The 24,769-nt window shown below is 38.8% G+C and overlaps 1 protein-coding gene across 1 annotated transcript; it reads left to right on the forward strand.

Annotated features, from left to right (window-relative positions):
• The first annotated feature begins 1,132 nt into the window (after nucleotides 1-1,132).
• Nucleotides 1,133-23,155, forward strand: LOC116720537 (serine/threonine-protein kinase DCLK2-like). The gene is made up of 17 exons (XM_032563848.1): nucleotides 1,133-1,934; nucleotides 5,244-5,581; nucleotides 8,244-8,373; nucleotides 10,657-10,755; nucleotides 11,329-11,376; nucleotides 11,689-11,774; nucleotides 13,641-13,728; nucleotides 13,833-13,938; nucleotides 14,524-14,581; nucleotides 15,995-16,114; nucleotides 16,197-16,343; nucleotides 16,419-16,552; nucleotides 17,143-17,220; nucleotides 17,821-17,917; nucleotides 18,865-18,945; nucleotides 19,049-19,162; nucleotides 22,007-23,155. The coding sequence occupies exons 1-17, from the start codon at nucleotides 1,529-1,531 to the stop codon at nucleotides 22,625-22,627; spliced, it is 2,751 nt and encodes a 916-aa protein (XP_032419739.1). The 5' UTR covers nucleotides 1,133-1,528; the 3' UTR covers nucleotides 22,628-23,155.
• The last annotated feature ends 1,614 nt before the right edge of the window (nucleotides 23,156-24,769 follow it).

The following is a 24,769-nucleotide window of genomic DNA, read 5'->3' on the forward strand; positions in this document are numbered from 1 at the left end:
CTTAATAAAGTTCATTTGTACAGCAAATTTCAGCAACACGGCAATTCAAAAGTGTTTTATATTGTGAAAGCATGAAAAACATCATAAACACATCGGACAGTCAACAGCTGTGAAATCCAGTAACAGACATTACATTTTTTCAAGTGCCATTGTCAAAATCGTCAAAATCCTCAACACACATCAAATATTTTTTTAATCTGGGACCTGAGTCCAAATTTTGTACCACAAACAAGCAAAAGTGGTATGACAATTTTAAAAAAATCCTTGATTATGTTGGTCAATTTTCCATGTTTTATGGTTCACAAGCAACTCTAAGCTTAAAAGGAACTCAGTGTTTCAGCTATTTTGTAGTTTTCTGGAAGTTTTATTGACTGACAGCACTAAGACCCTCCTCCTGGCTCTGATTGGCTGTTTTTGGTTGGGCGTGGCGCATTTCTTCAGACGGCCATAGTAGCACTGGAGGGAAGTGGAGGAGATTGATCTTTTCACAGATCATCTCTCTTATAATATATTGCCATAATATGGTTACACTTTTAACAAATATAAATAAACACAAATTTCTAAAAGTTACAAAAGTCTGTACATAATTTCTTTTTTTTTTCTGAAATAAATGTTTACCAGATTATTGCTACAACTAATCATGGATCTCATTTAAACTGATTCATGTTTTTACTTTGCACAGATACATTAAGAACATTCCATAATTTCATCCCCAAAATTGGAGCCCATACTTTTCCATGTTTCTCTGACAGTATTTTTAAATTGAGCTACACTCTTACATCTCTTACTGACAATTTCTTACTTTCATGTTAAATATTTTATTGCTTTGAATATCATTGATGATGGTTTAAAATAAATCAGATCCTAAAATAAATTTTGCTCTTAAAGTCTGAACTAAAACAAAACAAAAAGCATAGGCTAGTAACTCTGACCTTTTTGACTGTCACAAATACAGAAATGTGTTGTGTTTTGCATCACTCATTTTTATCTACAGGTAAATCTTGTATTTTTTTAAACATTGTGAATAATTATTATTATTTTACACCCTAGACATTTCTAATGGTGCATTAAGGGGCATTAGGACCCCGAGGCTGAAAATTCCTCCTCCTCCTCTGTGTCAGTATTGATCTGACAGGCTGTTCAGACAGTAAACCGGACAGGATGCGAGGAAAAGATCGCCTGAATGTTTCTCTTCTGCTGTGCACCTTTCCTTTTTGTGAAGTTCTATTTATTTCACAGAAATTTGTCTCCTAACTACGGACCCGCACTGTTTGACGCATAATTTATTTACAGAAGAGAAGAAGAGAAAAAAAAAGCCTAGGTTTGGTGCCGTTGCATTTTTACGGCTTAAAGAAATCACTCCATCGCATCTGTCATTCATCATACAGCAGACTTTCAATAACCTCCGCGGCTGCTGACAGACACACCGTGTAAAAGCTGCCTTTGCTCTAAGCGAAACGGGCTCTCTCCACTCTCTGGGTAAAAGTTTATCATTTCTTTTTTACGGGCAGAAAGTGGCGGACGCGGCATGTCTCTGAGCAGAGGTATCGAAGTCGAGCATTTTGAGGAGCGAGGCAGGACCCAACGGACTCCAAAGACCAACTCAGGCACGGGGTCTCACACCAAGTCCAAAGGCGGCGGTCTCGCGCCCAGCCCGGCGCACAGCACGCACTGCAGCTTCTATCGCACGCGCACCCTGCAGTCTCTCACCTCCGAGAAAAAAGCCCGGAAGGTGCGCTTTTATCGCAACGGGGACAAATATTTCAAAGGTTTGGTGTACGCGGTGTCCAATGACCGGTTCCGGTCCCTGGGTGCGCTGCTCATGGAGCTGACGCGGTCCCTGTCGGACAACGTCAACCTTCCCCAGGGAGTCCGGATGTTGTACACGGTGGACGGGGGCAGGAGGATCACCAGCCTGGATGAGTTATTGGAGGGTAAGGTCGATGAAGAATTCACGGTCAAATTTCAGCACAGAAGATCCACATTATAGCAACTCCACAATACACCGATCTACAATGACCTAGATTAAATTCATTTTATGGCAGAAAAGGTTGTTTTTTTTGTCCATGTAGGTAAAGATGCAAATTTAAAAATCTAATTGGCATACTTAAAGTATTTACTTTACTAGTTCTTCGTAAAGTAAAATTTTGTAGCATTTTACAAAATGCTAAAAAGGTCAAACTTTTTAGCATTTTGTCACAGTACAACCACAAAGTGGTGATTGTATGTGACCACGCTGCATAACCGTAGCTAGGTTTCTATTACAAATGTGCGCAAATCTTTAAGAACGTTTAGTAAAAAAAAAAAAAAGGAAAAAAAAAAGTTTGCAATTCCATTAAACAGGAAACAAAATTAAAATCACAGGTGAAAAAGCTTGTTCACGAGATAAGTCATTAAAAACCATAGCAGCAACTGATGTAAACAGCTAAAGATATATTCAGCCGTAGCGTTAGGACTCGTAATCTATCGGCCATCAGAAGAGATGTCAGCGTCTTTCAGGCTGTGGAGGGACAAGATTGGGACATTTCTGTCAACGATTTTACATTTAGGTTTTTAGATCTACGAGTTATTGCGACAAGCGATGATACCGTTTTCAAGTAATATAATGGCAATGGCAAAGTAATCCAAGAACACATTCTCAAAGATCAATAATCTTTAAATTCCAATGAACATTTAACACTGGACCTGAAGGTTCCAGTGTTAAATTCATGGTAAATATCCAAATATGAATATATGTATGTTAAATATCCAACATAAATAAATAAATAAACCAACAAATAAAATGAATTATGAAGTCTAAAATTGTCCTCCAAAAAGGTTCAGACCATGCACCAGACTGAAGACTTTTATCATCCAATTCATGGTAGAAAGTCACCCAACTAAATGCAACTAGTCTCTATTCACCTCTGCTAGCAAACCTCTGATGCCTTCACAGAGCATCTGGATTTATGAGTTTAAGTTACACAGTTTGTATTTACTAGTTAGGTGACTTCTATATGAAGTTGTTGCACTGAATTGTGTTATGGGATAGTAGATTAAGCACAAATGTAAACCACGTTATATATTATTAAAATTTGTGTCATTTTTATACAACTTAAACGTTATGCACTTGTTTCTTTGTTTACCATCTAAAATTGTGTGTCATGTGACTTAATGTAAAGAAGCTCAAGGCGTAGTAATAGTTTTTCACCGTATGTGTCTACAATTTGACATTTTCCTTTGATCAAATTATCTTTACTAAGATTTTTCCCCACATCTTTAGTAATTCACTGTATATGTTGAATCCAAAGAACCACATCATTGTTGACATATCTGCCCTGACATGTGACCTAGAGCCACACATGCAGATAGCCTCCTCCTTAATGGCCTGTCAATGTGCACAACTGTCAACTCACATCACAAGTCATTTAATTATCAGCAAGCTTGTGTGAGTGTGAATATACTGCGTGAGCCACTTAGTGTGTGCCTTTAAAGGTGTGTGTGTGTGTGTGCTTACGTACTTGGACTTTCCCAAGAGTTTCTTGGCTCCAAATTTCTTCCATTCAGGATTCCTGGTTTACAATTTGCCTGTAAGTAAACATACTCAGAACATAGCTGCACCATCAGGCTAAATTTAGTTTGATTTGTTGTCAGAAGGAGACCAAATGTCAATTCCTAAAGTCGGACACAAAAAGAACCTGAGCTTTTACTTTTCCTTTCTTGTGCAATTGACACAACTCTGTGATTGATTATTAGTCCTGTCAATCCATTAAACTATCTCATCTGCACTAAAGCCAGGCTACAGTCCATTGGAATGGAAAAAAAAAGGTTTTCTGCTTGATGGTACCTCAGGATTCACTGACCTCTTACTGGAGTTATTATTGTATACTGGTTTATTTTTATTTCACCTCCTCCTAACTTCTGAGTCTCTGTGCTGCACTCATTTCCTGTACCAGTTCCCCAGAGACACTGTGAAGGATTTAGGCCAGCTCATGATCTACATACTAAAATGACACTAGTTTGGCATATGTAGAGATAAAGTTATTTAGGATGCCAGCGGCTGTTTCTTAAGCTGAATCTTGATTTATTTATTTTTTTAAGCAGTTTTCGTTTCAGTTTGAGTAATAAAAACTACACCTTTCCTTTGTTTACTCAGCCTTGGGATACATTAGTGTGCAGCCCAACACTCTGGCCCCACTGAATAGAGCCAGCTTGGACTTTAGTGTGCAAACCCAATCAAGCATCATTCCCCTGTGTGCCCCTTATGACTGGGCAGGATTTCTAAATGAAACACTTAACATTTAACTGCTTTGCTTGTAAAATATGCAGGCAGTACAACCGATACCGAACTGGTTTTAGAAAGAGCTTTTGTAGTTTTCATCTGGTGTGGCCCATTTGTTGGTGTCGGTCTTGTTTAGAGCTGGGGTGATGTGCTCTATTTTACTAGTTTTAGAGAGAACACAAGCAGCAGTGTTCTGGATCAGCTGGAGCAGAGATTTTAGGCAGAGCTGTGAAGACGCTGCTGCAGAAACTAACGTGACTAAAGTTAAGCACATGGATGAGTTTCTCTACAGCTTGCTGGGACTTTAGTCCTTTAATTCCACAAATGTTCTTTGTGGACAGAAGGTGACAGAAGACTGACTTTGTAATTGTCTTCATGCGTTTCTAAATGTTCAGGTCACTTTTCAGATTTCGGTCCTGATCAGTAGCATCCAGCTGTAATTTCTGAATCTGTGCTGATTCTTAGTTATTCCTCTTTTGCTCCAAAAATAAATTGTTTTGTTTTGTTTCTAATTAGTTGAAGAAAGTTAACATAACATAAACATAGCAATCCATGAACTGTTAGGTTTTAGACAAGGCTGGTATAGTTAAGCAATTAGTTGTATGCATGTGAAATATATTTGGAAGTTTTGTTATTGTTAAACACTAAATACATTTGGCTGTTGTAGCTTATTGAATGATTTGGTGAACTTTACTCCTACGTTACATATAATTTGTCAAACAATATAATTAAAACCCACTGCAATTGGTTAAAGAAAACACTTTTTCAGGCAAACAAGGTCATAATAAAACATTTTAAGTAAAGATACAACAATTAAGTTTGGCAACATACTTGGAAAAACAATAGTTACTTTGGTATTTTGGATTTGCTTGAATGTGGTTATGATGACTTGCCACACATCTTGTAATATTGTGTAGTAATAAGTGCACATATCTGCAAAATCCATGTATTGATTGTGTAAAACTATTGTTTTTTTTCCCAGGTGAGAGCTACGTGTGCGCCTCCAACGAGCCATTTCGATGCGTAGATTACACCAAGAATGTCAATCCCAACTGGACAGTAGGCAGCAAGACGGGTACATCGCGCTCCCTCACATCCCTCAACCAGTTAAAGAGCGAACTACAGCGGGAATCCAAGGAATTCATCAGACCCAAACTTGTCACGGTGATTCGCAGTGGCGTCAGGCCTCGCAAAGCGGTTCGGATTCTCCTCAATAAGAAAACGGCGCACTCCTTTGATCAGGTGCTCACGGATATTACTGACGCCGTCAAGTTGGACTCCGGAGCTGTGAGAAGACTTTACACTTTGGAAGGCAAGCAGGTAATGTCGCCAAATGAATCCTTTCCTCCTCTGATTAATATGTGCTTCCATAGCATCTGCTGAAAAAATCCTCCAAAGTCTAAATACAGGTTCAACTCAGTAGCATGGCTTATCGTCTAATGATAATGATTCAGTTTAAAAAGTTAACTCAAACTCATTTCACCGGGATTATATACTTAAAGTTTTTTTCCTTGGTAATGTGGCTCATTATGGCTTTTAGCCAGTAAATAAAATTATTTTTGATCCAGAAATATCAGCCTACTGAAAAGTATGTCAGTGCACTGTAGCGTGTAGGTTTTTTTCTGCATTCCATTATTGCGTGGATGCAATGAGGTTGTGGTTCTGGAGAGCTGCTGGGGAAGCCAGCGTGGATCTAGTAAAGGGTTTTAAAATCGTCTACATTGGCATCTCTGCTACCTCCCATATTTGTGTTGACAGCCCATTGTAGTTTAGGTCAGGAAATGTTTCTGGCCTATAAAGCACAGTGAAACAAAGGTCAGTAAAGAAAGCATTGCTACTTTTTCAGTGGGCAATTACCAAAATTAAATTTGCATCACAGTACAAGCTTGCCAGCATAGGGAAGCATGGCGTGTTGGAGAGTTTCCTGGTGGAAACTCGCGCTAATTTTAGCTACATTAGGGAGAAATCAGCTCTAAATGTTTGGGCATTGCTTGTGGTGTTCCCCAAGGATCAGTGCTTGGCCCGAAGCTTTTTGTTATGTAAATAAGCTATGTGTGTAAAGCTTGTGAAAATATGACAAGTGCATTATTTGTAGATGACACAAATATATTTTTATGTGACTGGCAAGAGAAAAAAACAGTGTAAACAAATAGAGAATTTAAAATTATTCCACAAGGCTCTGTGCTGTATCAAATTTCATCAAATATTTAAACAAAAATAAGTTTGTGCGTAAAATTCTGTAGCTTAAATTACCAGTATTTGGTTAGTTGAACTCCCTGTTTGTTTTCTTAGATAAATAAAAAATCCAGAGAATTATTAAAAGTATAATAAAAAAAAAATAAAATGAAATAGACAAATCGATTTTGAGCATTTGGAATCGATTCAGAATGTCCAGCACTGGGAATTGCGATTTTCTATAGAATGGGTCTTTTTCTGTGCCTCTAGTGATTGAATCACCCAGATCTCGTCTTGCTGTCATGCCTAAACACAGTAAGAATTTCAGGCTTTTTAGCCTCATTAGATATTTGAACTAATAGGAAATGACATGATTGATGTAATTGGTTCAAGAAAAACAGTTCACCGTCCTTCTGAGTCAGCACTTACAGTAGTATTAATCTGATCCTGACAATGTCCAAGAATCTCCATGGACAGGTTTATTTTTGACGTGTGCGACAAACTGTTTGGGCTCTTGGTATGGTTTCCAACCCCCTGCAGAACAGTGCAGCATTCAGCTGTCAAATTCCAGCATAAGAGCTCATGTAAAGAATGTGATGCACTTGTGCTTTGTAAAACCAAACCTTCTGCAGTAGCTAATTACAGACTAAGGCTCTCCCTTGCTTAGACTATAACTTTGCATGTGTTGCCAGTTAAAGAGACTAAGGCTTTGCCTTCGCTGTTAAAGACACTGGATATAAACATGAACCCACTAACATTTTAGCTCTTTTGATTCAATTACAAAACACCTTATTCGTCTGCAGTATTTTATCTTCTCCTCCTTATGCTTAACTGCAGTCATTAATCTTTCCTAAGCCACCATCTCATGTAGTAGTCATCCTGAAAAATCAATCCCACACTCCCCTCCTACGCCATGTCCCCCTTTAAGAATCCATCTGCCCACAGATATGTCTTCACACACACAGGGTAAGACTGTCAGCATGAGGATGTTCAAATGCAACGTGGGAAGTGGGATAATCAAGGGACCTTCTCGTTTGTCTTCCTCCTTGTCCACCTACAGCTGCAAAGGGATAATTTCTGTTTGTGTATGAGTGTGCCAGAGCGCAGTTTAATTATGTAAGTTTAGCTTCTAAATAGAGGGGGTGTGTGTGGTTGGTGTAAAAAATAACAACTGTTTGGAGAAGCAGAGAAACTGATGATCGCAGCTTGAAACAGTACAAAGACAAATTGAGACAATATGCATCTCAAACTTTGAAGTTGGCTTGGTTTTTTTTATACTTGTGGTTTGGGAAATTGCACACTTAAAGCTGCAGTGTGTAACTTTTTTTATTAGAGTTTTGTTAAAACTGTCATTATGTCACAATAGCATGGTATGAGACAGATCATTTGAAAAAAAAAAGAGCTCCCCTGCTTTCAAACAATGAAATGAAACAACCAATCAGAGCTAGGAGGAGGGTCATAACACTGTCAATCACCATCGTGTATGCCATGGTAGCTGGAATAGCCACAGATGACTGCAGATTATCAGTTTTCCTATAAAAGTAAGTTGATTTTCCACCACAACACATTGAGCATCATGTAAACAAAGTTTACTGACAGCACTAAGTCCCTCCTCCTGGCTCTTGTAGAAGCACATCGAAAAGTTTAATATTTTTGACAAGTGCTTTCTCCACTAGATTCCCACTAACAAATTTCAGATTTACTTACTTAAATTATTCTACATTATAATATAAAGCCCAACATTTTCAAACAGTTTTGAATTAATCATTACTCACATTAATCTTAAACATTGTTTTCTTTCTACCAGATTACCTGCCTGAAAGACTTTTTCGGGGATGATGACGTGTTCATAGCATGTGGTCCAGAGAAGTACCGCTATGCCCAGGACGACTTTGTGTTGGAGCATAGCAGTAAGGCCTCTACAGCCCTGATGACTGGTACGTTCTTTTAACATGCACTACTTACAAAAAGGCATTTTTGGCTTTCAAGCGAAACTTGAGTGAACTTTAAAAAGCACTACAATTTAAAGGTGAACTTAAAGTGACCTCCTCTAAATTTTTGAATGCACTTCTTGTGTTTTGTTACCTTTAGTTCTCTCTTAATCCAGGCTCTGGCCTCTGCAGCCTTCTTTTCCTTCTTCATTTAAGCAACGTGTAGTTTGTGTATTTTCTAATTCAATTGCCTTTTTTTTTTTTAATTCATCCACTTCTGATTTCTGATCCATGTTATTCCAAATTCGAGAATTTTGTATGCTTGCTAGTACCAGTGTGTTTAATTTGACATCAGTGCGAGAGAGCTGACTCAAAGTCTCAGAACACAGGCAGGATGTGACCTGGTTTAGCAATGGTGTCCTTCAGTCGAGATGAAATCAGCTCCAGGGAAGGAAAAGGGAGTTTACTATTGCTGCTGTCTGCAGCAGTGACATCCTGTCTAATCATTATATTTGGTCAGGTTAGCTTACAGTCAGGAGGCATATCACGATGTGAAACTGCTACTCAGGTCAACTAACAAAACTCAGAGACACTTTGTAGCTTTCGCCCCACTTACACTCCCTTGCTCCACTTATAAGATTTATGTTTAAAGAAGCAAAAAAGATGCAGCGCTCCCTCCTTAAGCTAAAGAGACTGCTATTCTATTTCTAAATATTTCTAGCAATATTTTATTTGTGTAATATTCTAGTTTTTTCACCTGCACCAGTAACACTTGTGTATGTGTATATGGTCACATGTTTTGTTTTGGGGGGGTTTTGTATTTTTTCTGTGTACAACATTTTGTTGTCAATGTCAGTAGCAGCATTTCCATGGACCATATAACTGCACAATTTGACATTTCTAAAATAAATTCACGTAATGGAAACATGCCAATTAAAAAAAAAGAAAAGTTTTTCAATGAAATGTTTTGACACTAGGATGAGGTGGATATTTGGCCGTATTGAACTTGGCTCATTTTGCAAAACTGGAATGGGAATACTTTTTTCACATCAAATAAGTCACATGATCAATAACCAAATTTTACTACTGGCAAAAACCACAAAGAAGATGATGAGAGGAAGTAGTTAGAGAGTCGTAGCATGGCATGTTTTTCAATGACTTATCGCATGAACAAACTTGTGATTTTTATCGTGTTTCTTATTTAATGGAAAAACAGCAATTGTGTTTTTCCAACATTAGCAGAATATTGACAGTTTTGCGCATGATTGTAATAGAAACGCAGCCACTGTCATATCTTTGTGTAATGACAAAGTAAGTCCATCTCTACACTGGCCAAGCTTTATTTAACAAAAGTGCTGAAAGTGCTGAAATATTTTATAGCGCTGAGAAGCATATTTTGTCAATTTACATGTACATTGGAAGGGGTTGGGTGTGTTTTCATATATACAATAATTAGAAGAGCTTTGCAGGCTAAAAAGTGTAGCAAGAAAAATAAAACTTAGAAGTAGGGAGTTTGTACCCGCTGGGTTTCGAACCCCTGCTTTGTCTGTCTCGGTCACTTTGCCGCTGTGTCCTTGGGAAGACACGTCACGCTTGCCTGCTTTTAGTGGCCACAAATGGTGGCCCCGAAGGGCCCAATTGAGTAGCACCCTGACGTATGTCAGTCTGCCCCAGGGTAGCTTCCTGGTAGTAAGCTACGATGTAGCTGTAAATGTGTGTATTAATGACTGAAGTGTCAAGTACTCAGACTTCATAAAGCACTATTCAAATGCCAACCATTTACCAACTACCAAACAGAAACAGCTACAGATAAAAATTTTAAAAAAAGCTTACCTGCAACCTTTCAGAGGTAAATGGATTATACTTGTACAGCGCTTTATCAAGCCCAGAGGACGTCAGAGCACTTCACACTATATTGAGGGATTCACCAATTCACAGCTGCCCTGGGGCAGTCTCAGACTGCCATGAAGTGTTTTGCCCAGCGACAGAGGATGGAGTGGGTATTGAGCCGGCAACCCGCCGATTGCAGGACAAACTCCTACTAACTTTGACACAATCATCCCCGAAGTTAAAGGTTTTATTCAAAATGCTTTAAATTCTTGTGTGTAGTATCTATGTGTTCTCGACTTTTCAGGAGTAAACATTGTTCAACACAGATTGTTAAAGTTTCTCCAGCAATGATAGAGTGTTGCATCCAGCATTCATAATGTTTCAGCACACATAAAATATATTTCCGCCCTACGATTGATGCCACATTGAGTATTTTATCTGCAACCTTTGCTTCCTTAGAATGCAAAGTCCTAAAAACATCCTACAGTCGATCTACTACTCCAAACTGGGCCGGTAAAAGCCCCAGACCTTCACGACGCAGCAAGTCCCCAGGGTCTGGTGAGAAACACTTTGATCCTTTGTTTTGGAACATATTTCTAAAATTGATTGTGAGAGTTTGACTAAAAACCGTTAAGAAAATAAGAGACCTTCTTGAGTGATATTCTTTTGCAAAGCAAGATATTCTATTTTTGAAAATAGATTTACACATTTAGCCACATAGTCGGTAAAGGCAGTTTCATGCCCGATCAGCAAAAGCTCAATTGTCAAATCATATCATCACATGCTCTCTGACATATTTGACCCCTGTGACCTAATCAATAAGACAGTGTGTCCAATGACAGAAGACATGTTGCTGCACCTTGGCCTCCAGCACTGACAGTTTTTGGTAGAGGGCGTGGGCATGGTAATGGTAAAATCACTATGGTCAATCCCAATCCAGCCCCCAATAGGAATGCGCCCCAATATGTGGTGGGCATGGTCTAAAGCCTTCACAGCACCCCCTATAAATCTAAATAAATAAAACAATCATTTCCAAGCCATGCTTGGACTGTATTTATGTATTCATTTATATACTACTCTGAGTTTAATTAAGACATTTCACTGTTTATGTTTTTGTTATACTGACTGTAGCAAGGAAACCCATTCATCACTCCAGTTTGTCTTCAATCAAGTCCCAGGGTAATGCTTCAAACATTTCAATTTATTCTTTGAGTAGATTTGCAGTTGAAAACCAGATATTTACATACAAAGAATAAAAAGATGCCGTTTGTATTTTTCTTCAGCGTACATAAAAGTCTGGTATCAACTGTAGCAAAATAAATTGTGTTTTTGAGGTCTATCAAAGGATAATATCTCTAAACATTTCTCTACAGTTTTCAGATACATTGCTGTAACAATGTTTTTGTATTTGTACCTAAAAGTGTGTCCCTTGCCTTGGAACATTTATTTTGTACTTTGACCTTTTGCCTCCTTTGTATGACCTTTCTACAGTAAATGGTGTCTCAGCTCACAGGTCCACTAAATCCTCCACTCCATCTCCCACGGGCCCGTCTCCACAAACCATCCCCTGTTTAAAGGTACAATAGACAGTAGCAGTACAACCAAAACACCCCATCCTTTAGATTGATCATATTGTGTTTTAACTCAGTCTATTAATTGGCTCTCACACAGATGGTAACTCACTGGTTGTTGTTTTTTTAAGCTAAGTGGCCTCAAAAGAGTTTTGAAAAGTATGTGCCTAGATCATTCTCATCTGGAGAAATGTACAGATAATTTAAAAAAATTAGAACTTGTGCTTTTTAAAAGTACATATTTTTCCCCTTAGAAAATTATGTTTTTAGTAAAGGAGTCAAACTAACCAAAGCAGTCATTTGTTTAAATCTGGTGTATTGAACCAGGGACCTGTCCAACACATGCAGGACAGGATGGAACAGGGCGCGTTGCTGCTCTGTCATGTATTTTTGCCAGAATTTGAGATGATATTTCTTTAACCATGTAGTGACAGTATAGTAAGAAAAATCAAGCTTCTCCACCTCCTCCCTGAGCTACTATTACAGTGTGAAGAAATGCACCGTTCCTGGTCAAAAACAACCAGTCAGAGCCAGGAGGAGGGGCTTAGCGCTGTCAACCAACCTTGTGTACGCCACTCAATGTGTTAATGGTGGAAAATCAACTTACCATTGCAGGAAAACCGTTTAGCCGTCGTCATTGGTGGCCATGCTAACTAGCCTTAGCATTCGCAGCAGGCTATGTTGTGGTGAACCAGCTGCAGCTTAGCAAAGAGCAAAGTAATGTGGTGAGCACGAGTGTGATTAACAGCAGTAAGACTCCTTCCTGACTCTGACTGGTTGTTTCTGACTGAGTGGTGTGCTTCTCCAGTAAGTACTGGGAGCACTGGGAGAAGGCAGAGGAGCTTGATTGTTTTTCCACAGATTGTCTGATACTGTCACGACATAATGATCATTTTAACAAATATGTAAAGTCCTTTTTGTTTTAAATAAAGGTTACACCCTGCAGCTTTCATAACATTTTCAGAATGATGAAGCCACCAGGCGAACGTGTTCTGCAGTTTCTTTGTTTCTTTGTCAAAGATGCACCATTCCAAATGAATGTGTTGGCTATCGAGTTTTTGTGATGTTCTGATAATTATGAAGATTTCTGATAAGAGAATAAAGTGAATGAGGACGCATATGAACGTCATGAGAATACCGCAGAGCACTAGCTTTCACTGATTCACCTTCACTGGTTGACATGGATGAAAATATTTATTAAGAGAAAAAAAAGCTTTTTTTTATGGGCCTCACAATTAAAGCATGCTTTGAATTCGCCCTGAATTCCTGCTGTTATGACTGAAAATTAAAACAATTCATTGCAATAACATGGGTTATGGTGTTATTTACTACTATTATTAGTAGTAAATAATTGTTATAATTATTTACTACTATAATAAATAATTATTATTGTAGATATAATACAAAAATTGGTTGCCTGGTTTTAGACGTTTAACAGTAAGCAAGCTAATACTGCTGTGCATTGCAGCATTGACACAGTTAATGGGATTAATAACTGTGACGCTTTAATGTGAAAGATTGAATTGGAGCGGATTTGCTCCAGTATTTCAGATTTGGCTGAATTTTTAATGGCTTACATTAAAAATGATATGAATTTATCTTTATATGACAACTCTAACCTCACCTTGTTGAAGAAAAAGCCTTATGTCTCCATTTATTTAGAAGGAATCATTCATTTTATTAAGTACATATTTATTTTTCCCAAAATTAATTAAACAAGTCTCCTGATTTGTCTCTGACATTAAGGCAACAGCTGGTAGAGGATTTTCAGCTGCTAAAATAGTTCTAATTTTATTCAACTATATACTTTTGAAATATTTTCCTTCTGTTAATACTGATCAGTCTCAGTACTGGTTTTGTTGTGCCCTACAGCTACCGCAGTCATTTCAAACATCCTCCCCTAATGTGAATAGGAATGACTCCATAAATAATCACCTAGAGAAAACAGTGAGTCCAGAAGGTAAATCATCTAATTTATTAATCTGGAGGGTTTTTTTGTTGGGGTTTTTTTGGCAGAGCTAAATGCACATTGGTTCTAAACTAATATTTGCCTCCACTTTTCAGTTAATGGAAACCAGTACCCAGCAGCCTCCAGCATCTTGGAAAAATACATTGTTGGCAAGGTGATTGGGGACGGGAACTTCGCTGTGGTTAAAGAGTGTGTGGAGAGGTGAGAGGATAACACTGGAAGTGTGAAACGTACATTTGTCAGCAGGGAATCAACTCCAGCATCACACGGTGGACAAAATCACCATTATGATGTCCAATTGTCTTTCTACAAGCCATAGAATGACAGCTTGTTCATTCAGAATTAGCACGCAGACTAAGAGGTTAAAACATTTATTTAAAATAGTTTTCATTACATTCGGTCTGTTTTTGCTGAACCAGTGGTTCAATACATTTTTTTTTGTACCAAGTTCCTCCTCACTGCTCACTCCATGCACTGCAATGTCATTATTTCAGACCTAGAATCAGTTGAGTTTTTTTTTAAATTTTCTAATCTGGAACAAACTTCCAGAACATGCAAAACTGCTGAAAGGCTGCAGTTTTGTTAAAACAGACATTGCTGAAACTTTTTCATGTTGATTGCGGTGTTTGGGATCCGTCTTGGATCATTACTGAGGTATTTGATTCCTGCTGAGTCTGTCCGTTTCTGCACCACACATTTTAATGACGCTATCTTGTGAATTGCACGTTTTATGGTTGCTTTAGTGCCGTTTTTAATGTTCCCTCTTATTGCTCTGTTTCTGTTCAGGTCCACGGGGAAAGAGTTTGCTCTCAAGATCATCAACAAAGCCAAATGCAGTGGAAAGGTTTTTCTTCTGAACCGTTTTTATTATCTTCCTTTAATTTAGTTTTTATATGCCCCAGAATGACACACAAACACTTGTTAGTGTCGTATGTTAGTGTCGTATATCTGCGTTCATCTCTGTGTTATTAAGACCGACGGGTACAACTGTATCGCATGACGATCTTTGACCCCTACAGGGCATGTTCATGAACAAACACTGACTGACACGCACCAAGTGATTTGGGTAAACTTTAGCTTCAATAACATAAAGCCACATAATTTTTAAAGGTTAATCAGTAATACTTTTATAACAAATTTATGGCAGATCATGATTTCTTGGTTAATATCAAGTTGTGATAACGAAGACATTTTGAATAATGTCAACTTTGTATTAAAAGTGTCATGATTTACCGAATGACACTTTATGACAACAGTCATAAATATTCATGAAGACTTACTCATGTTCATGACAGGTGTTATGTCATGTTTATGACGGTGTTATGACAGTCTGATTCACAACCCGCCAAATAAAGTGTCACCCAGATTTTTTTTGTTTCAGATTTTCCTTTTTTTTTTCAAAATAAAGAAATACAAGTCGCTGATTTTAGGAGGATTTAATTTATAAAATGGAAAAATGCTAAATGCTAAGATCATACCAAAAGTCAATTATGGTGGTGTTTATATTTTGGTATGATTTGTATAGTCATAGTCTTGATTTAGATAAACGATGTGACCCTTAACTGCTGAAAAACCCTCAATATGACTGAATAAAAATAAGTCTTCTATAGTAAAAAGCTGATTCCCAGGCATCATCAGCTGTGTTTCCATTACAAATGTGTGCAAAACTTAGTTGATATTTCGCTGTTGAGAAAACACAATTTTGCAGTGCGCTTTTTCTACTAAATAAGAAATGCTATTAAATTCACATGTGAAAAAGTTTGTTCATGCGATAAGTTGTTAAACAACATGCAGCGCCGTCATCCTCCTACTACTTCCTGTTTTCTTTTCGCCAGCGGTAACATCTGGTCGTTGATCACATGACTTGTGATGTGAAAAAAATGTTTCCATTGCAGTTTTGCAAAATATACTAATACAGCCAAAAAGAAAAACATCTCATCCTAGCAAAAAAACGTTTGATAGAAAATTGCAGAGTTTTTTTTAATTGCCATGTTGCCATTAAGCAAATTTGGTTCTGTAATTCCAATTTGTGCCACTGTATGGTCAATGGAAACGTAGGAACTAATGTCAAAACTGGCACAACCAGTTTTCTGATTTATTACTTTTATTTCCTTAAACACAGGCCCAGGTTTGTTAGTTTATTCTTCTAAAAAAAAACCTTAACTACGACAAAAAAAGGAACAATAACAACAACAAAAAAAAGACTAAATCTGTAAGAAATGCTTTTCTACATTCACATGTACACTCTGTGCTCCAGGAACACCTCATAGAGAATGAAGTTGCTGTGCTGCGCAGAGTGAAACACCCAAACATCATCATGCTGATCGAGGAGGTGGACACGCCCTCTGAGCTGTGTCTCGTTATGGAGTTGGTTAAGGTCTGTCGGAGGTATAAATTAGGCCAACATCTGGTTTTGCGTATGTTTGGATTTGTAACGTTTCTCTTTCAATTCCTCCCAGGGAGGGGATCTGTTTGATGCCATCATGTCCTCAGCCAAGTACACAGAGAAAGATGCCAGCACCATGGTCTACAACCTGGCTGCAGCGCTGCTGTATCTGCACAGCATCAACATCGTCCACAGAGACATTAAACCTGAGAACCTGCTGGTATTACGCAATCTCTAAAAAAATACAACAAATATATCTCTTTTTTTCTTCTTACAACTGGGCGTTATCTTACAGGTGTTTGAGGATCCAGGTGGCTTCAAGTCGCTGAAACTCGGAGACTTTGGCTTGGCCACAGTAGTGGAGGGGCCGCTGTTCACTGTATGTGGAACCCCAACATACGTGGCTCCAGAGATCATTGCCGAGTCGGGGTAAGCTGGAGGTTTCACTCGCAGTAGCGGCATTTCCATTAAGAAACAGTTCAAATCAGACGCAAATCAGTTTGTTCTCACAATGAGTCACTAAGAAACATGCTGTGCCATCATCCTCCTACCACTTCCTGTCATCTTCTTCTTCGCGGTCTGCACCAGTGGCAGCATCCAGTTGTTGATCATGTGACTCGTGTGATGCAAAAAAGGTGTTTCCATTGAAGTTTTGTGAAATAAACAAATTTTGATACAGCCAAAAGAAAAACCTCATCTTAGCGCCAAAACTTTATATCGACAAAGTTTTTTTAAATTGGTATGCTTCCACTAAGCACATTTATTTTCCAAATGTCAAATTGTGCAACTACAATGGTCTATGGAAACACAGCCAGAGTGGAACATGTGTTGAGATGTCAAGTAAAAAACATTAGCATGAAAATTTTAATGTAAAAGAAATTATGGTTCTATCAGTAAAAAAGGATAACACGCATTACCATTTCTTCATATTTTCCTATTGTTGCTTTAATTTGGTATACTAGAACAATGTTAAAAATATGTTTGTTTGTTTTTTATACATCTTTGCTATTTTCTCCCAGTTATGGTCTTAAAGTGGACGTTTGGGCTGCAGGTGTGATCACCTACATCCTATTGTGTGGCTTCCCTCCATTTAGAAGGTTAGTTCAGATCTATTTATATTCCTTGAACTTTATAATTATAAAAAGGGACCTGTTGGTTACTAGGGTTTGATTTATCATCAAAATGTTAAAGTAAAGAATGGCTTGGGTTAACATTCTTCTAATGCATGTTCTTATCTTAATTTGGAAAGTTCCTTTTTTCTTCTTCTTTTTTTTTAAAGAACATGTAGATTTTTGTAAAAGGTTTGTGTTGAATCACTTTTATTTGCCGTTTTGAACTGTCACATCAATTTCTAGTCTTAAAATTCAGCTTGTGCATTTAAAAAAGTGGCTTGTTGTATTATTCCTTTTGGTTGGGTTTGTGTGGACGTGTGTGTAAAAACAATTGGATATCATCTAATTAAACGTTTTAAAAAACAATATTTAAAAGTATATACATACATGTTTAAAATAAATATGATTGTATATGAATAAGTACATAAAAATAAGAACAAATGAATACAATAAAGTTAAATGTTTTTAATAAATTAATAACATCTCGAAGTCAAATAACCTGTGAAGCCTGGTGTGTTATCATGTAGGCATCACTTAAGGCAGCATTTAGATGTTTATTAATAAATCCTCTGTCTTTTAATAAAGTGAGAATAATCGGCAAGAGGAGCTCTTTGAACAGATTCTTCTCGGGAAACTGGACTTTCCTTCTCCTTACTGGGACAACATCACTGACTCAGCTAAGGTTGGTACACAACACTCTGCTAAAGTTTAAGCAACCTTCAATATTTGGGATTAGTTTTTTTAGGTTCTGTGTCCATAAACAATAAAAATAGAATCTGTGACAAAAGGCAATCTCTCACCAGAAACGAGCCTGAATTATTCCAACAGGGACCCAACAGCCCATATCAACGGGCCTGGTACCTCATACTCACAGAGTTACCCCTTTTAGACCACAATGCATTGCTGCTCCATCACCATGTCTCCTTATGGCTGTGTTTCTCCATTCCGGCCCTCAGGCCCCCCTGCCCTGTATGTTTTAGGTGTTCCCCTTCTGCCACACACCTGGATTGAATCTGTGGGTGATTAACAGGCTTCTGCAACACTTGATGACTGCAGAAGAGGTCATGCAAACATTTGGATCAGCTCTTCTGAAATAGAGACACATCTAAAACATGCGGCGCAGGACTGAGGACTGGAATTGAGAAGCACTGCCCCAGAGGAACACGCCTTGTCCAAGTCTACAAAACACATGTAGACTGGTTGGGTGAACGCCCGCTCACCCTCCAGGACCCTGCTGAGGCTGTAGAGCTGGTCCAGAGGTCCAAGGAAGAAAACCAGGCACAGAAATCTGTTTTTCACTGGGTTTTGCCATTTTGTTGTACATTATGATACAACAAACCAAGCTGTGGAGAACAAAAATGTTAGGCACAGCTAATCTATGAACAACTGGGTTTTTGTTCAGTTAGTTTTCTTGTGAGTCTCTACTTCTGATGTCTGTGCCACTTTTACTTCCAAAGGAAAACAAGCAGAAGATAAACCTAAGTATGTACATTTAATGCGGTATGAAACACATCCCCAGTGGCAAGTATTTGCAGTAGCTACCTCTCATTAGGCTACGTTTGCGAACAACCGGTTTAAAAACACTTAGATGTAGATTGGAGCTAAACTACCGCTCTGGTTTCTATCCAGGATTTGATCAGCAGGATGCTGCAGGTGAATGCGGAGGCTCGGAGTACGGCAAAGGATGTCCTCTCACACCCCTGGGTCACGGTACTCCCAGAGAAAACATTCCAGTCTCTCTGCATGCATCCTCAATGACAGCCTGACACATGGTGGGGTTTCTGACTGAAGGCCGTCTCTCTGCTGCACACAGCACGACGCAGTGAGGAAGACCAACATGAAGACGGAGGTTTCAGGTAAACTGAAGACGCACTTCAACACGGCACCGAAGCAGAGCAGCACCACAGCTGGAGTGTCCGTTATCATGGTAAGCCGATGAATGCATCGTCGACCCGAACATGTGGAAAATATCTCTAAAGCTCTTTCTACAGTAGATGTTCTGAAAAATCTTCTTACCGTACTTAAGCCTTGACATGGTTTCATCAGAGCTGACATGCAGCTGAGGAGGACGGTGAATGTTTGACCCCAATTCCAAAGACTTACTTGGACAAATTTCTTTTTCCCCCCCTCATCATCCAAACGGGCTATAATGCCACATGGTAGACGACTTCAGCTGCTGTGAATGTATCTGGCAGAATTTTAGGGATGAAAAGAGAAAAAGTTGCAGACTGGACAGCCGAGTACTCAGTCGTTCCTCACCTTTTCCCCTTACTGTCCTGAATGTTCTCCTCCTTCCTCTCATTCTGTAAGACTGACACACTGGAAAATAGCTCAACATGTTGAATCTCATTTGACAGTTTGAGGTTGAAATCCAGGTTGAAGTTGTGGCTCCTCCTCTTCCTCCCTCACACCTGATCCAGGACTATAGAAATTCAGAGCCTGCCACACATTTTACCTCTTCCTGCACTTCCGATCCCTTTCAGCTCCCTCATCCTGACTCCTATCTTCCTCTCAATCTTCTTCATCACCTTTTTAACTGATCACTCACCTCTCACTCTCCTTTACTTTGACATTATTTGTCCTCATCTTTGGCATTTCCAGTAACGTCTGCCTCTGTCCCACTGACGTCTGAAGCTTCCTAATTGCAACTCTGCTCCTACACTCACATTTTTCACCATTTCTTGCCTTAAACAAACGACATTCTTGTTTTATGAGTTGACATAAACAGTGTGCTTTGCTTTCCTCACTATGACGGCTTAGTGAGTTTAGTTGGGCCCTAGGATTTCTGGACTGTGGAAAATCCAGGAGGAGTTGAGGAATTTACTAAACAAATGGAATCCACATGGAATTTCATGGAATAAGCTGATACACTCTTTGGATTAATAAATATGATTAATATATGGAATTAAGAGAAGAATAAAACAGAATTTGGAAAATTATAAAGGGCCTTTGCTGAGGTGAGTGGGCTTAAGTTTTTGTTTGTTTTTAATTATTGGTACGTCGTTGCCACCTTGAGGAGAAAAACAGGAAGTGCTTTGAAGTGGCCAAAGATCTTAATAGTCACTTTGGATTCGTGCAGATAGATTCAAAATGACTGTTGGCTATTTGGATTTCAGTGGTTTTGTATTTCTGCTTGTTGTTTGTTTTATATTCATCATGTCTTGCGATTTCTGTTTGGTTCTCTGAGTTCATTATCATCTTCCGTACGTGTTCACTTTTTTGTATTTAGTTTCTTAGTTTCTTCTTGTGTTCTGTTCTTTGTGCGTTTTGGATTTTGTTCTTTTAGATCGCTGTTGTTCTTTTGTTGTTTCTTTAAATCCGAGTTCAGTCTCTGTTTATTATAAACTCTCCATTAATCTGCCAGCGTTGCTGCCTTTCACAGCTGTTCTTTATTGCCTGATTTCTTCACCAACATCCAATGCCATTCTTCCTCAGTGTATATATACTGTAGCTCACTGATTTCACTGTTTAATACTGGATCCTTCGTTGCTCTGCTTGTCCTGCTACCCCAGTGATTTCACTTGCAAATTCCCTTTATTATTAGCAAAACTCAGTGTACCTCCATCATTCTCAGAGCTTTTCTTTCACATGTTTTGAAAATTGTTTTTGTATTGCTTGCGGTGTGGAAGAAAAACAAATCTAGTAACAATTTAAATAATTGATAAAATGTGACTCACCTTCAACAGGGCTCCTGCAGGTTAAACTCAAGACCTTTTAGGATGATCAGGAATGAAGTTTCAGACCAACACATTCCCAGAAACATTCAAAAGATCATAATAACGAAGAAATATTTTATTGTTATATATTTAGTTATCAAAGTTCAAGCTTGTTAGAAACTTTACTTTATCTTAATAATAAAACATCTTAACCCAAGTAATCTGTCTACATACAGCCTCAGCCTCTATGTGTCTGAGCTTCACCTCCTTCAGCAACAATCACAGTTTCAAGGGTTTTTCAAGGACAGTGTTTTCTTTTTGCAAGGTGACAGAGTAATCTGGGGCTTGGAGAATAAAAAAAAGAACGAGGACAACAATGTAGAGGCTAGAAGAGGACAAAGAAGTCACTAAAGTCAATCTGGTTTTTACCTCTCCACTTTTCTTTCCTCTTAATTCCTACAGTTCTGCCTTCCTGCTGTTTTTCTTCAAACTTACTTACTTATTTTTCAGTTTTTATCACCATTTGTAGTTTTAACATCTAAGCTTTATTATACTTATGATTATGTTGTTATAAAAACAACAAACATTTTGACTGTTTACAAAGGTTGCTGTGAATTAAAACAATATTTTTTCTGTTGTGATATCACACCGTTTTATGTAAATGTCACCATATTTTTTGTACAGTATAAGTTACACAGGATTTTATTTAGGGATTTCAAAGAGGGTTCAACATATTTGTAATCTACACTTAAATACTTTAAATATATATATTTTCCTCTGCTTCACAATTATACACTGTATGTCAGTCTAACATAATATCTCATAAGATGGAATTAAATTTTTGCTAGCAACATGAAAATATGTAAAAAAAAAAACAACCTTCAAGGTGTTTTAGTTCTGTAAATACCAACCTGGTACATTTTGTGTTCTGTCTATGCCACTTAATTTTTTATTTATTTAATTGCAAGCTAAACTAAAAGTTATATATTTGGTGGTTAAAAGAAAACCACCAATTTCTTACCTCGAAATCACCAATCAATTTGGTGATTTCGAGGTAAGCCGTTTTATGTTGATGTGTTGAAAGGAACCTACTGTGTGTCCGTCTGTTTTTGCAGAACACGGCTCTAGATAAGGAGACTCTTAAGCTCTACGCTCTGAGCTCTTCGGAACCGCACATGGAGCCAAGCTCAGACGCAGAGAACATCTCGCCTGCTCTCCCAAGTGAATTGGCTTCTCTCACTAAACAAGTGTCGCGTGACAAAGATCCAGACTCCACAGAGTCTGTTTTCGCTGCTCATCCTGGGGACCGTCGGCGGACAGAGCCTCTTCCTGTTCCTGCACGTTTGCTTTCCCCCTCTGCTGAAGCTTTCCTTCTTTCCTCCCCTCCGGAAAAAGAGACGCCTCCTTCATCACTCTTTCTGACTCCATGCACATCCTTGGATCCCTCCTCGCCTTCTGCTCTTCATCTTTTCTCTTGCGTGACTCCCTCTTCAACCCCATCGTCTGCCAACCATCCTGCCCCGGACCGCTCCTCTCCCACCAGCCAGACGTCCCCGTGCCCCATCTCCCCGCTCCCACCGTTCGTTTTCTTCCCACTCTCTTCTCCGTCAAAACAAGCTCCCACCTCGCCGTCTTCTGTCCAGCCGACTCTGTTCCCTTCTCCTCCTTCCACGCCGCCGGCTGCTCCCCTTCCCTCCTACCCTCTACTAGCTGAAGAACTTCTAGAGCAGATCTAAAATCCTGATGCGTTCCAGTCCAGATGGAGCCACAGCATTACGTTGTGGATCAAGAGGACAAACCGTCACAGTGTGGATTTCTCAGCAGATGTGAACTGAGCCAGAGACTCTGGTGGCAGCAGGATTCGTCCAGATGCTTCGTAGAAGCCTGAGGAGTCTGAATGTACATCATGTTTATTTATTAAAATGCAGACTATCGTGAGTTTGTTAGCACTCTGAAGTAATATATTACTGTATCTCATCAAGCTTTTCTTTTTGGACCTCTCTTTGCTTTCCTGTAGTCCACTAGTTTAGTTTAAGGGAAAAAAGTTGAATTATGAGCTGTTGTTGCTTCAGCAGATAAAATTGAGTTTGTTTCTGATACGGACGTTCCAGCACATTTAACCTTTACTCCATTGTTGTTTTTTTCGACATCAATAGTTCAGTCTTCCTGATTAATAAGTTACAATTCAGTTTAACTTGGATGAAGTAGCGCAGAGTTTAATACCAAGTAGTCAATAAAGAAATCTGTCCTTTAATCGGCTCTTACTTCTGTGCGTTTCTTTAAAATGAAGATGAGCAACAATCAGGTTGATTCTGATATCTAGTTTTGTTTGAGGTCAGATCTGATGATTCCAGTTTAGATTTAACCTATTTTTGATTTTTAAGGACAATCAGAAAAGATTGTCTTCAAATGATCTGATTTGAATAGCACTTTACCAAGTCAGAAGAGCTTCACATTACATTCACACACTGATGGTGGTGAGCTACATTGTAGACACAGCTGCCCAGAGGCAGTTTTAACAGAAGCGAGGCTGCCATGCACGCCATGCACCGGCGCCACCAGGTGGTCAGAGGGTCTGTTGGCCCCCTCTGACCACCACTACCAGGCAAGCCGGGTGAAGTGTCGTGCCAAAGTACACAATGACATAGATGGGGGTTCAAACTTGCAACCCCCTGGTTACAGGACAGACTCCTACCTACTGAGCCACTGGCGCCCCTATAACATATTTACAAACTATTTGTGTAAAAATGTATGAAACATTGATGATGAAAAGGGAAAAAAAATGTCAGGTTCGTTGATGGAGGTCCATGTTGTGAATCTTGCTGGGTGTAAAAGGCGTAATAAGGTCGTTGTTTATGTATCAAAGCATTCGTCACAAACCTTTACCAAAGTGTGTCGACATGTTCATGGTGCATTGCCGCGTGTATATAGACCTTAACAGAGCAACTGTTGCATTGGGCTATCTACTGTATAATTAAGTTCTAACAACTCCTTAACAGTTTCCACTGCTTTTTCAATGCTTTAATTTCAATACCATAAAAATGACAACATTGCTCAAAATGTTGTTTTCCACTGAATTACCTCTGCTAAATGAACAATCAGATCAAATGTGATCAAAATAATTTTACAGTGCCCTCTGCTGTTAAGCAAATGGAACTCCACATACCAGTGGATGGAAGTAGAGTGGATATAAAAAGTCCACACGTCTGTAGGTGAGGTTTGACCACCTGGTCAAATTACGACTCCAATCTCATCCATTCTGGCTCCAACATCCCACCAATCTACTTTCTCAGCTATCAACATGTTTCTAAAGCCCGATAATATTTCCTCATCCTTTAACATCACCAAATGCAATAATTTTCAGTCTTTAAGGGCAAAACTGATAGTATTTATGATTCCCTTGTTCTCCCCTCTGCTCCCTGCAGCTCCAGTCAGCAGATCTCATACTTCACTCTAATCTCCTCTCTTCAATCTCCTAAACTTTTGTTCTGTATTAATACTCCCACCTGCTCCTCGGATCCCATTCCTTCCCCTCAATCTATCCCCTGGTCTTACTTCTGGATCTGTTCCACCGTCTCAATCTGGCACCCATCAGCCCAAAACTTAAAAACTTAAATCTGGTCCTTTCACTGATAACGTCATAAACTTCCATCGAATCTTCCCTTTCTTGAACGTGTCATAACTAATCAACTTCAAACACACCTCAACAGCCTGTTTGAACCATTCAACACAACACCAAAACATCTCTTATCAAAGTTACCAATGAGCATCTCTTTTCCTCTGACTCCAGCCATCCCTCTGGATCTCACTACAGCTTTTTACACCATCAGTCACTCCACCCTCCTGTACCATCGAAAGTTCAATCTGAACTCACTGGC

This window comes from Xiphophorus hellerii, chromosome 5 (assembly GCF_003331165.1).
Source record: "Xiphophorus hellerii strain 12219 chromosome 5, Xiphophorus_hellerii-4.1, whole genome shotgun sequence".
Taxonomy (NCBI): domain Eukaryota; kingdom Metazoa; phylum Chordata; class Actinopteri; order Cyprinodontiformes; family Poeciliidae; genus Xiphophorus; species Xiphophorus hellerii.

Bases quoted from the DNA above. Each gene is read 5' to 3' on its own strand.
- LOC116720537 (XM_032563848.1), top strand. From the start codon at position 1,529: ATGTCTCTGAGCAGAGGTATCGAAGTCGAGCATTTTGAGGAGCGAGGC. The intron at 1,935-5,243 runs GTAAGGTCGATG...TTTTTTTCCCAG, and splicing joins CCTGGATGAGTTATTGGAGG to GTGAGAGCTACGTGTGCGCC. The intron at 5,582-8,243 runs GTAATGTCGCCA...TCTTTCTACCAG, and splicing joins ACACTTTGGAAGGCAAGCAG to ATTACCTGCCTGAAAGACTT.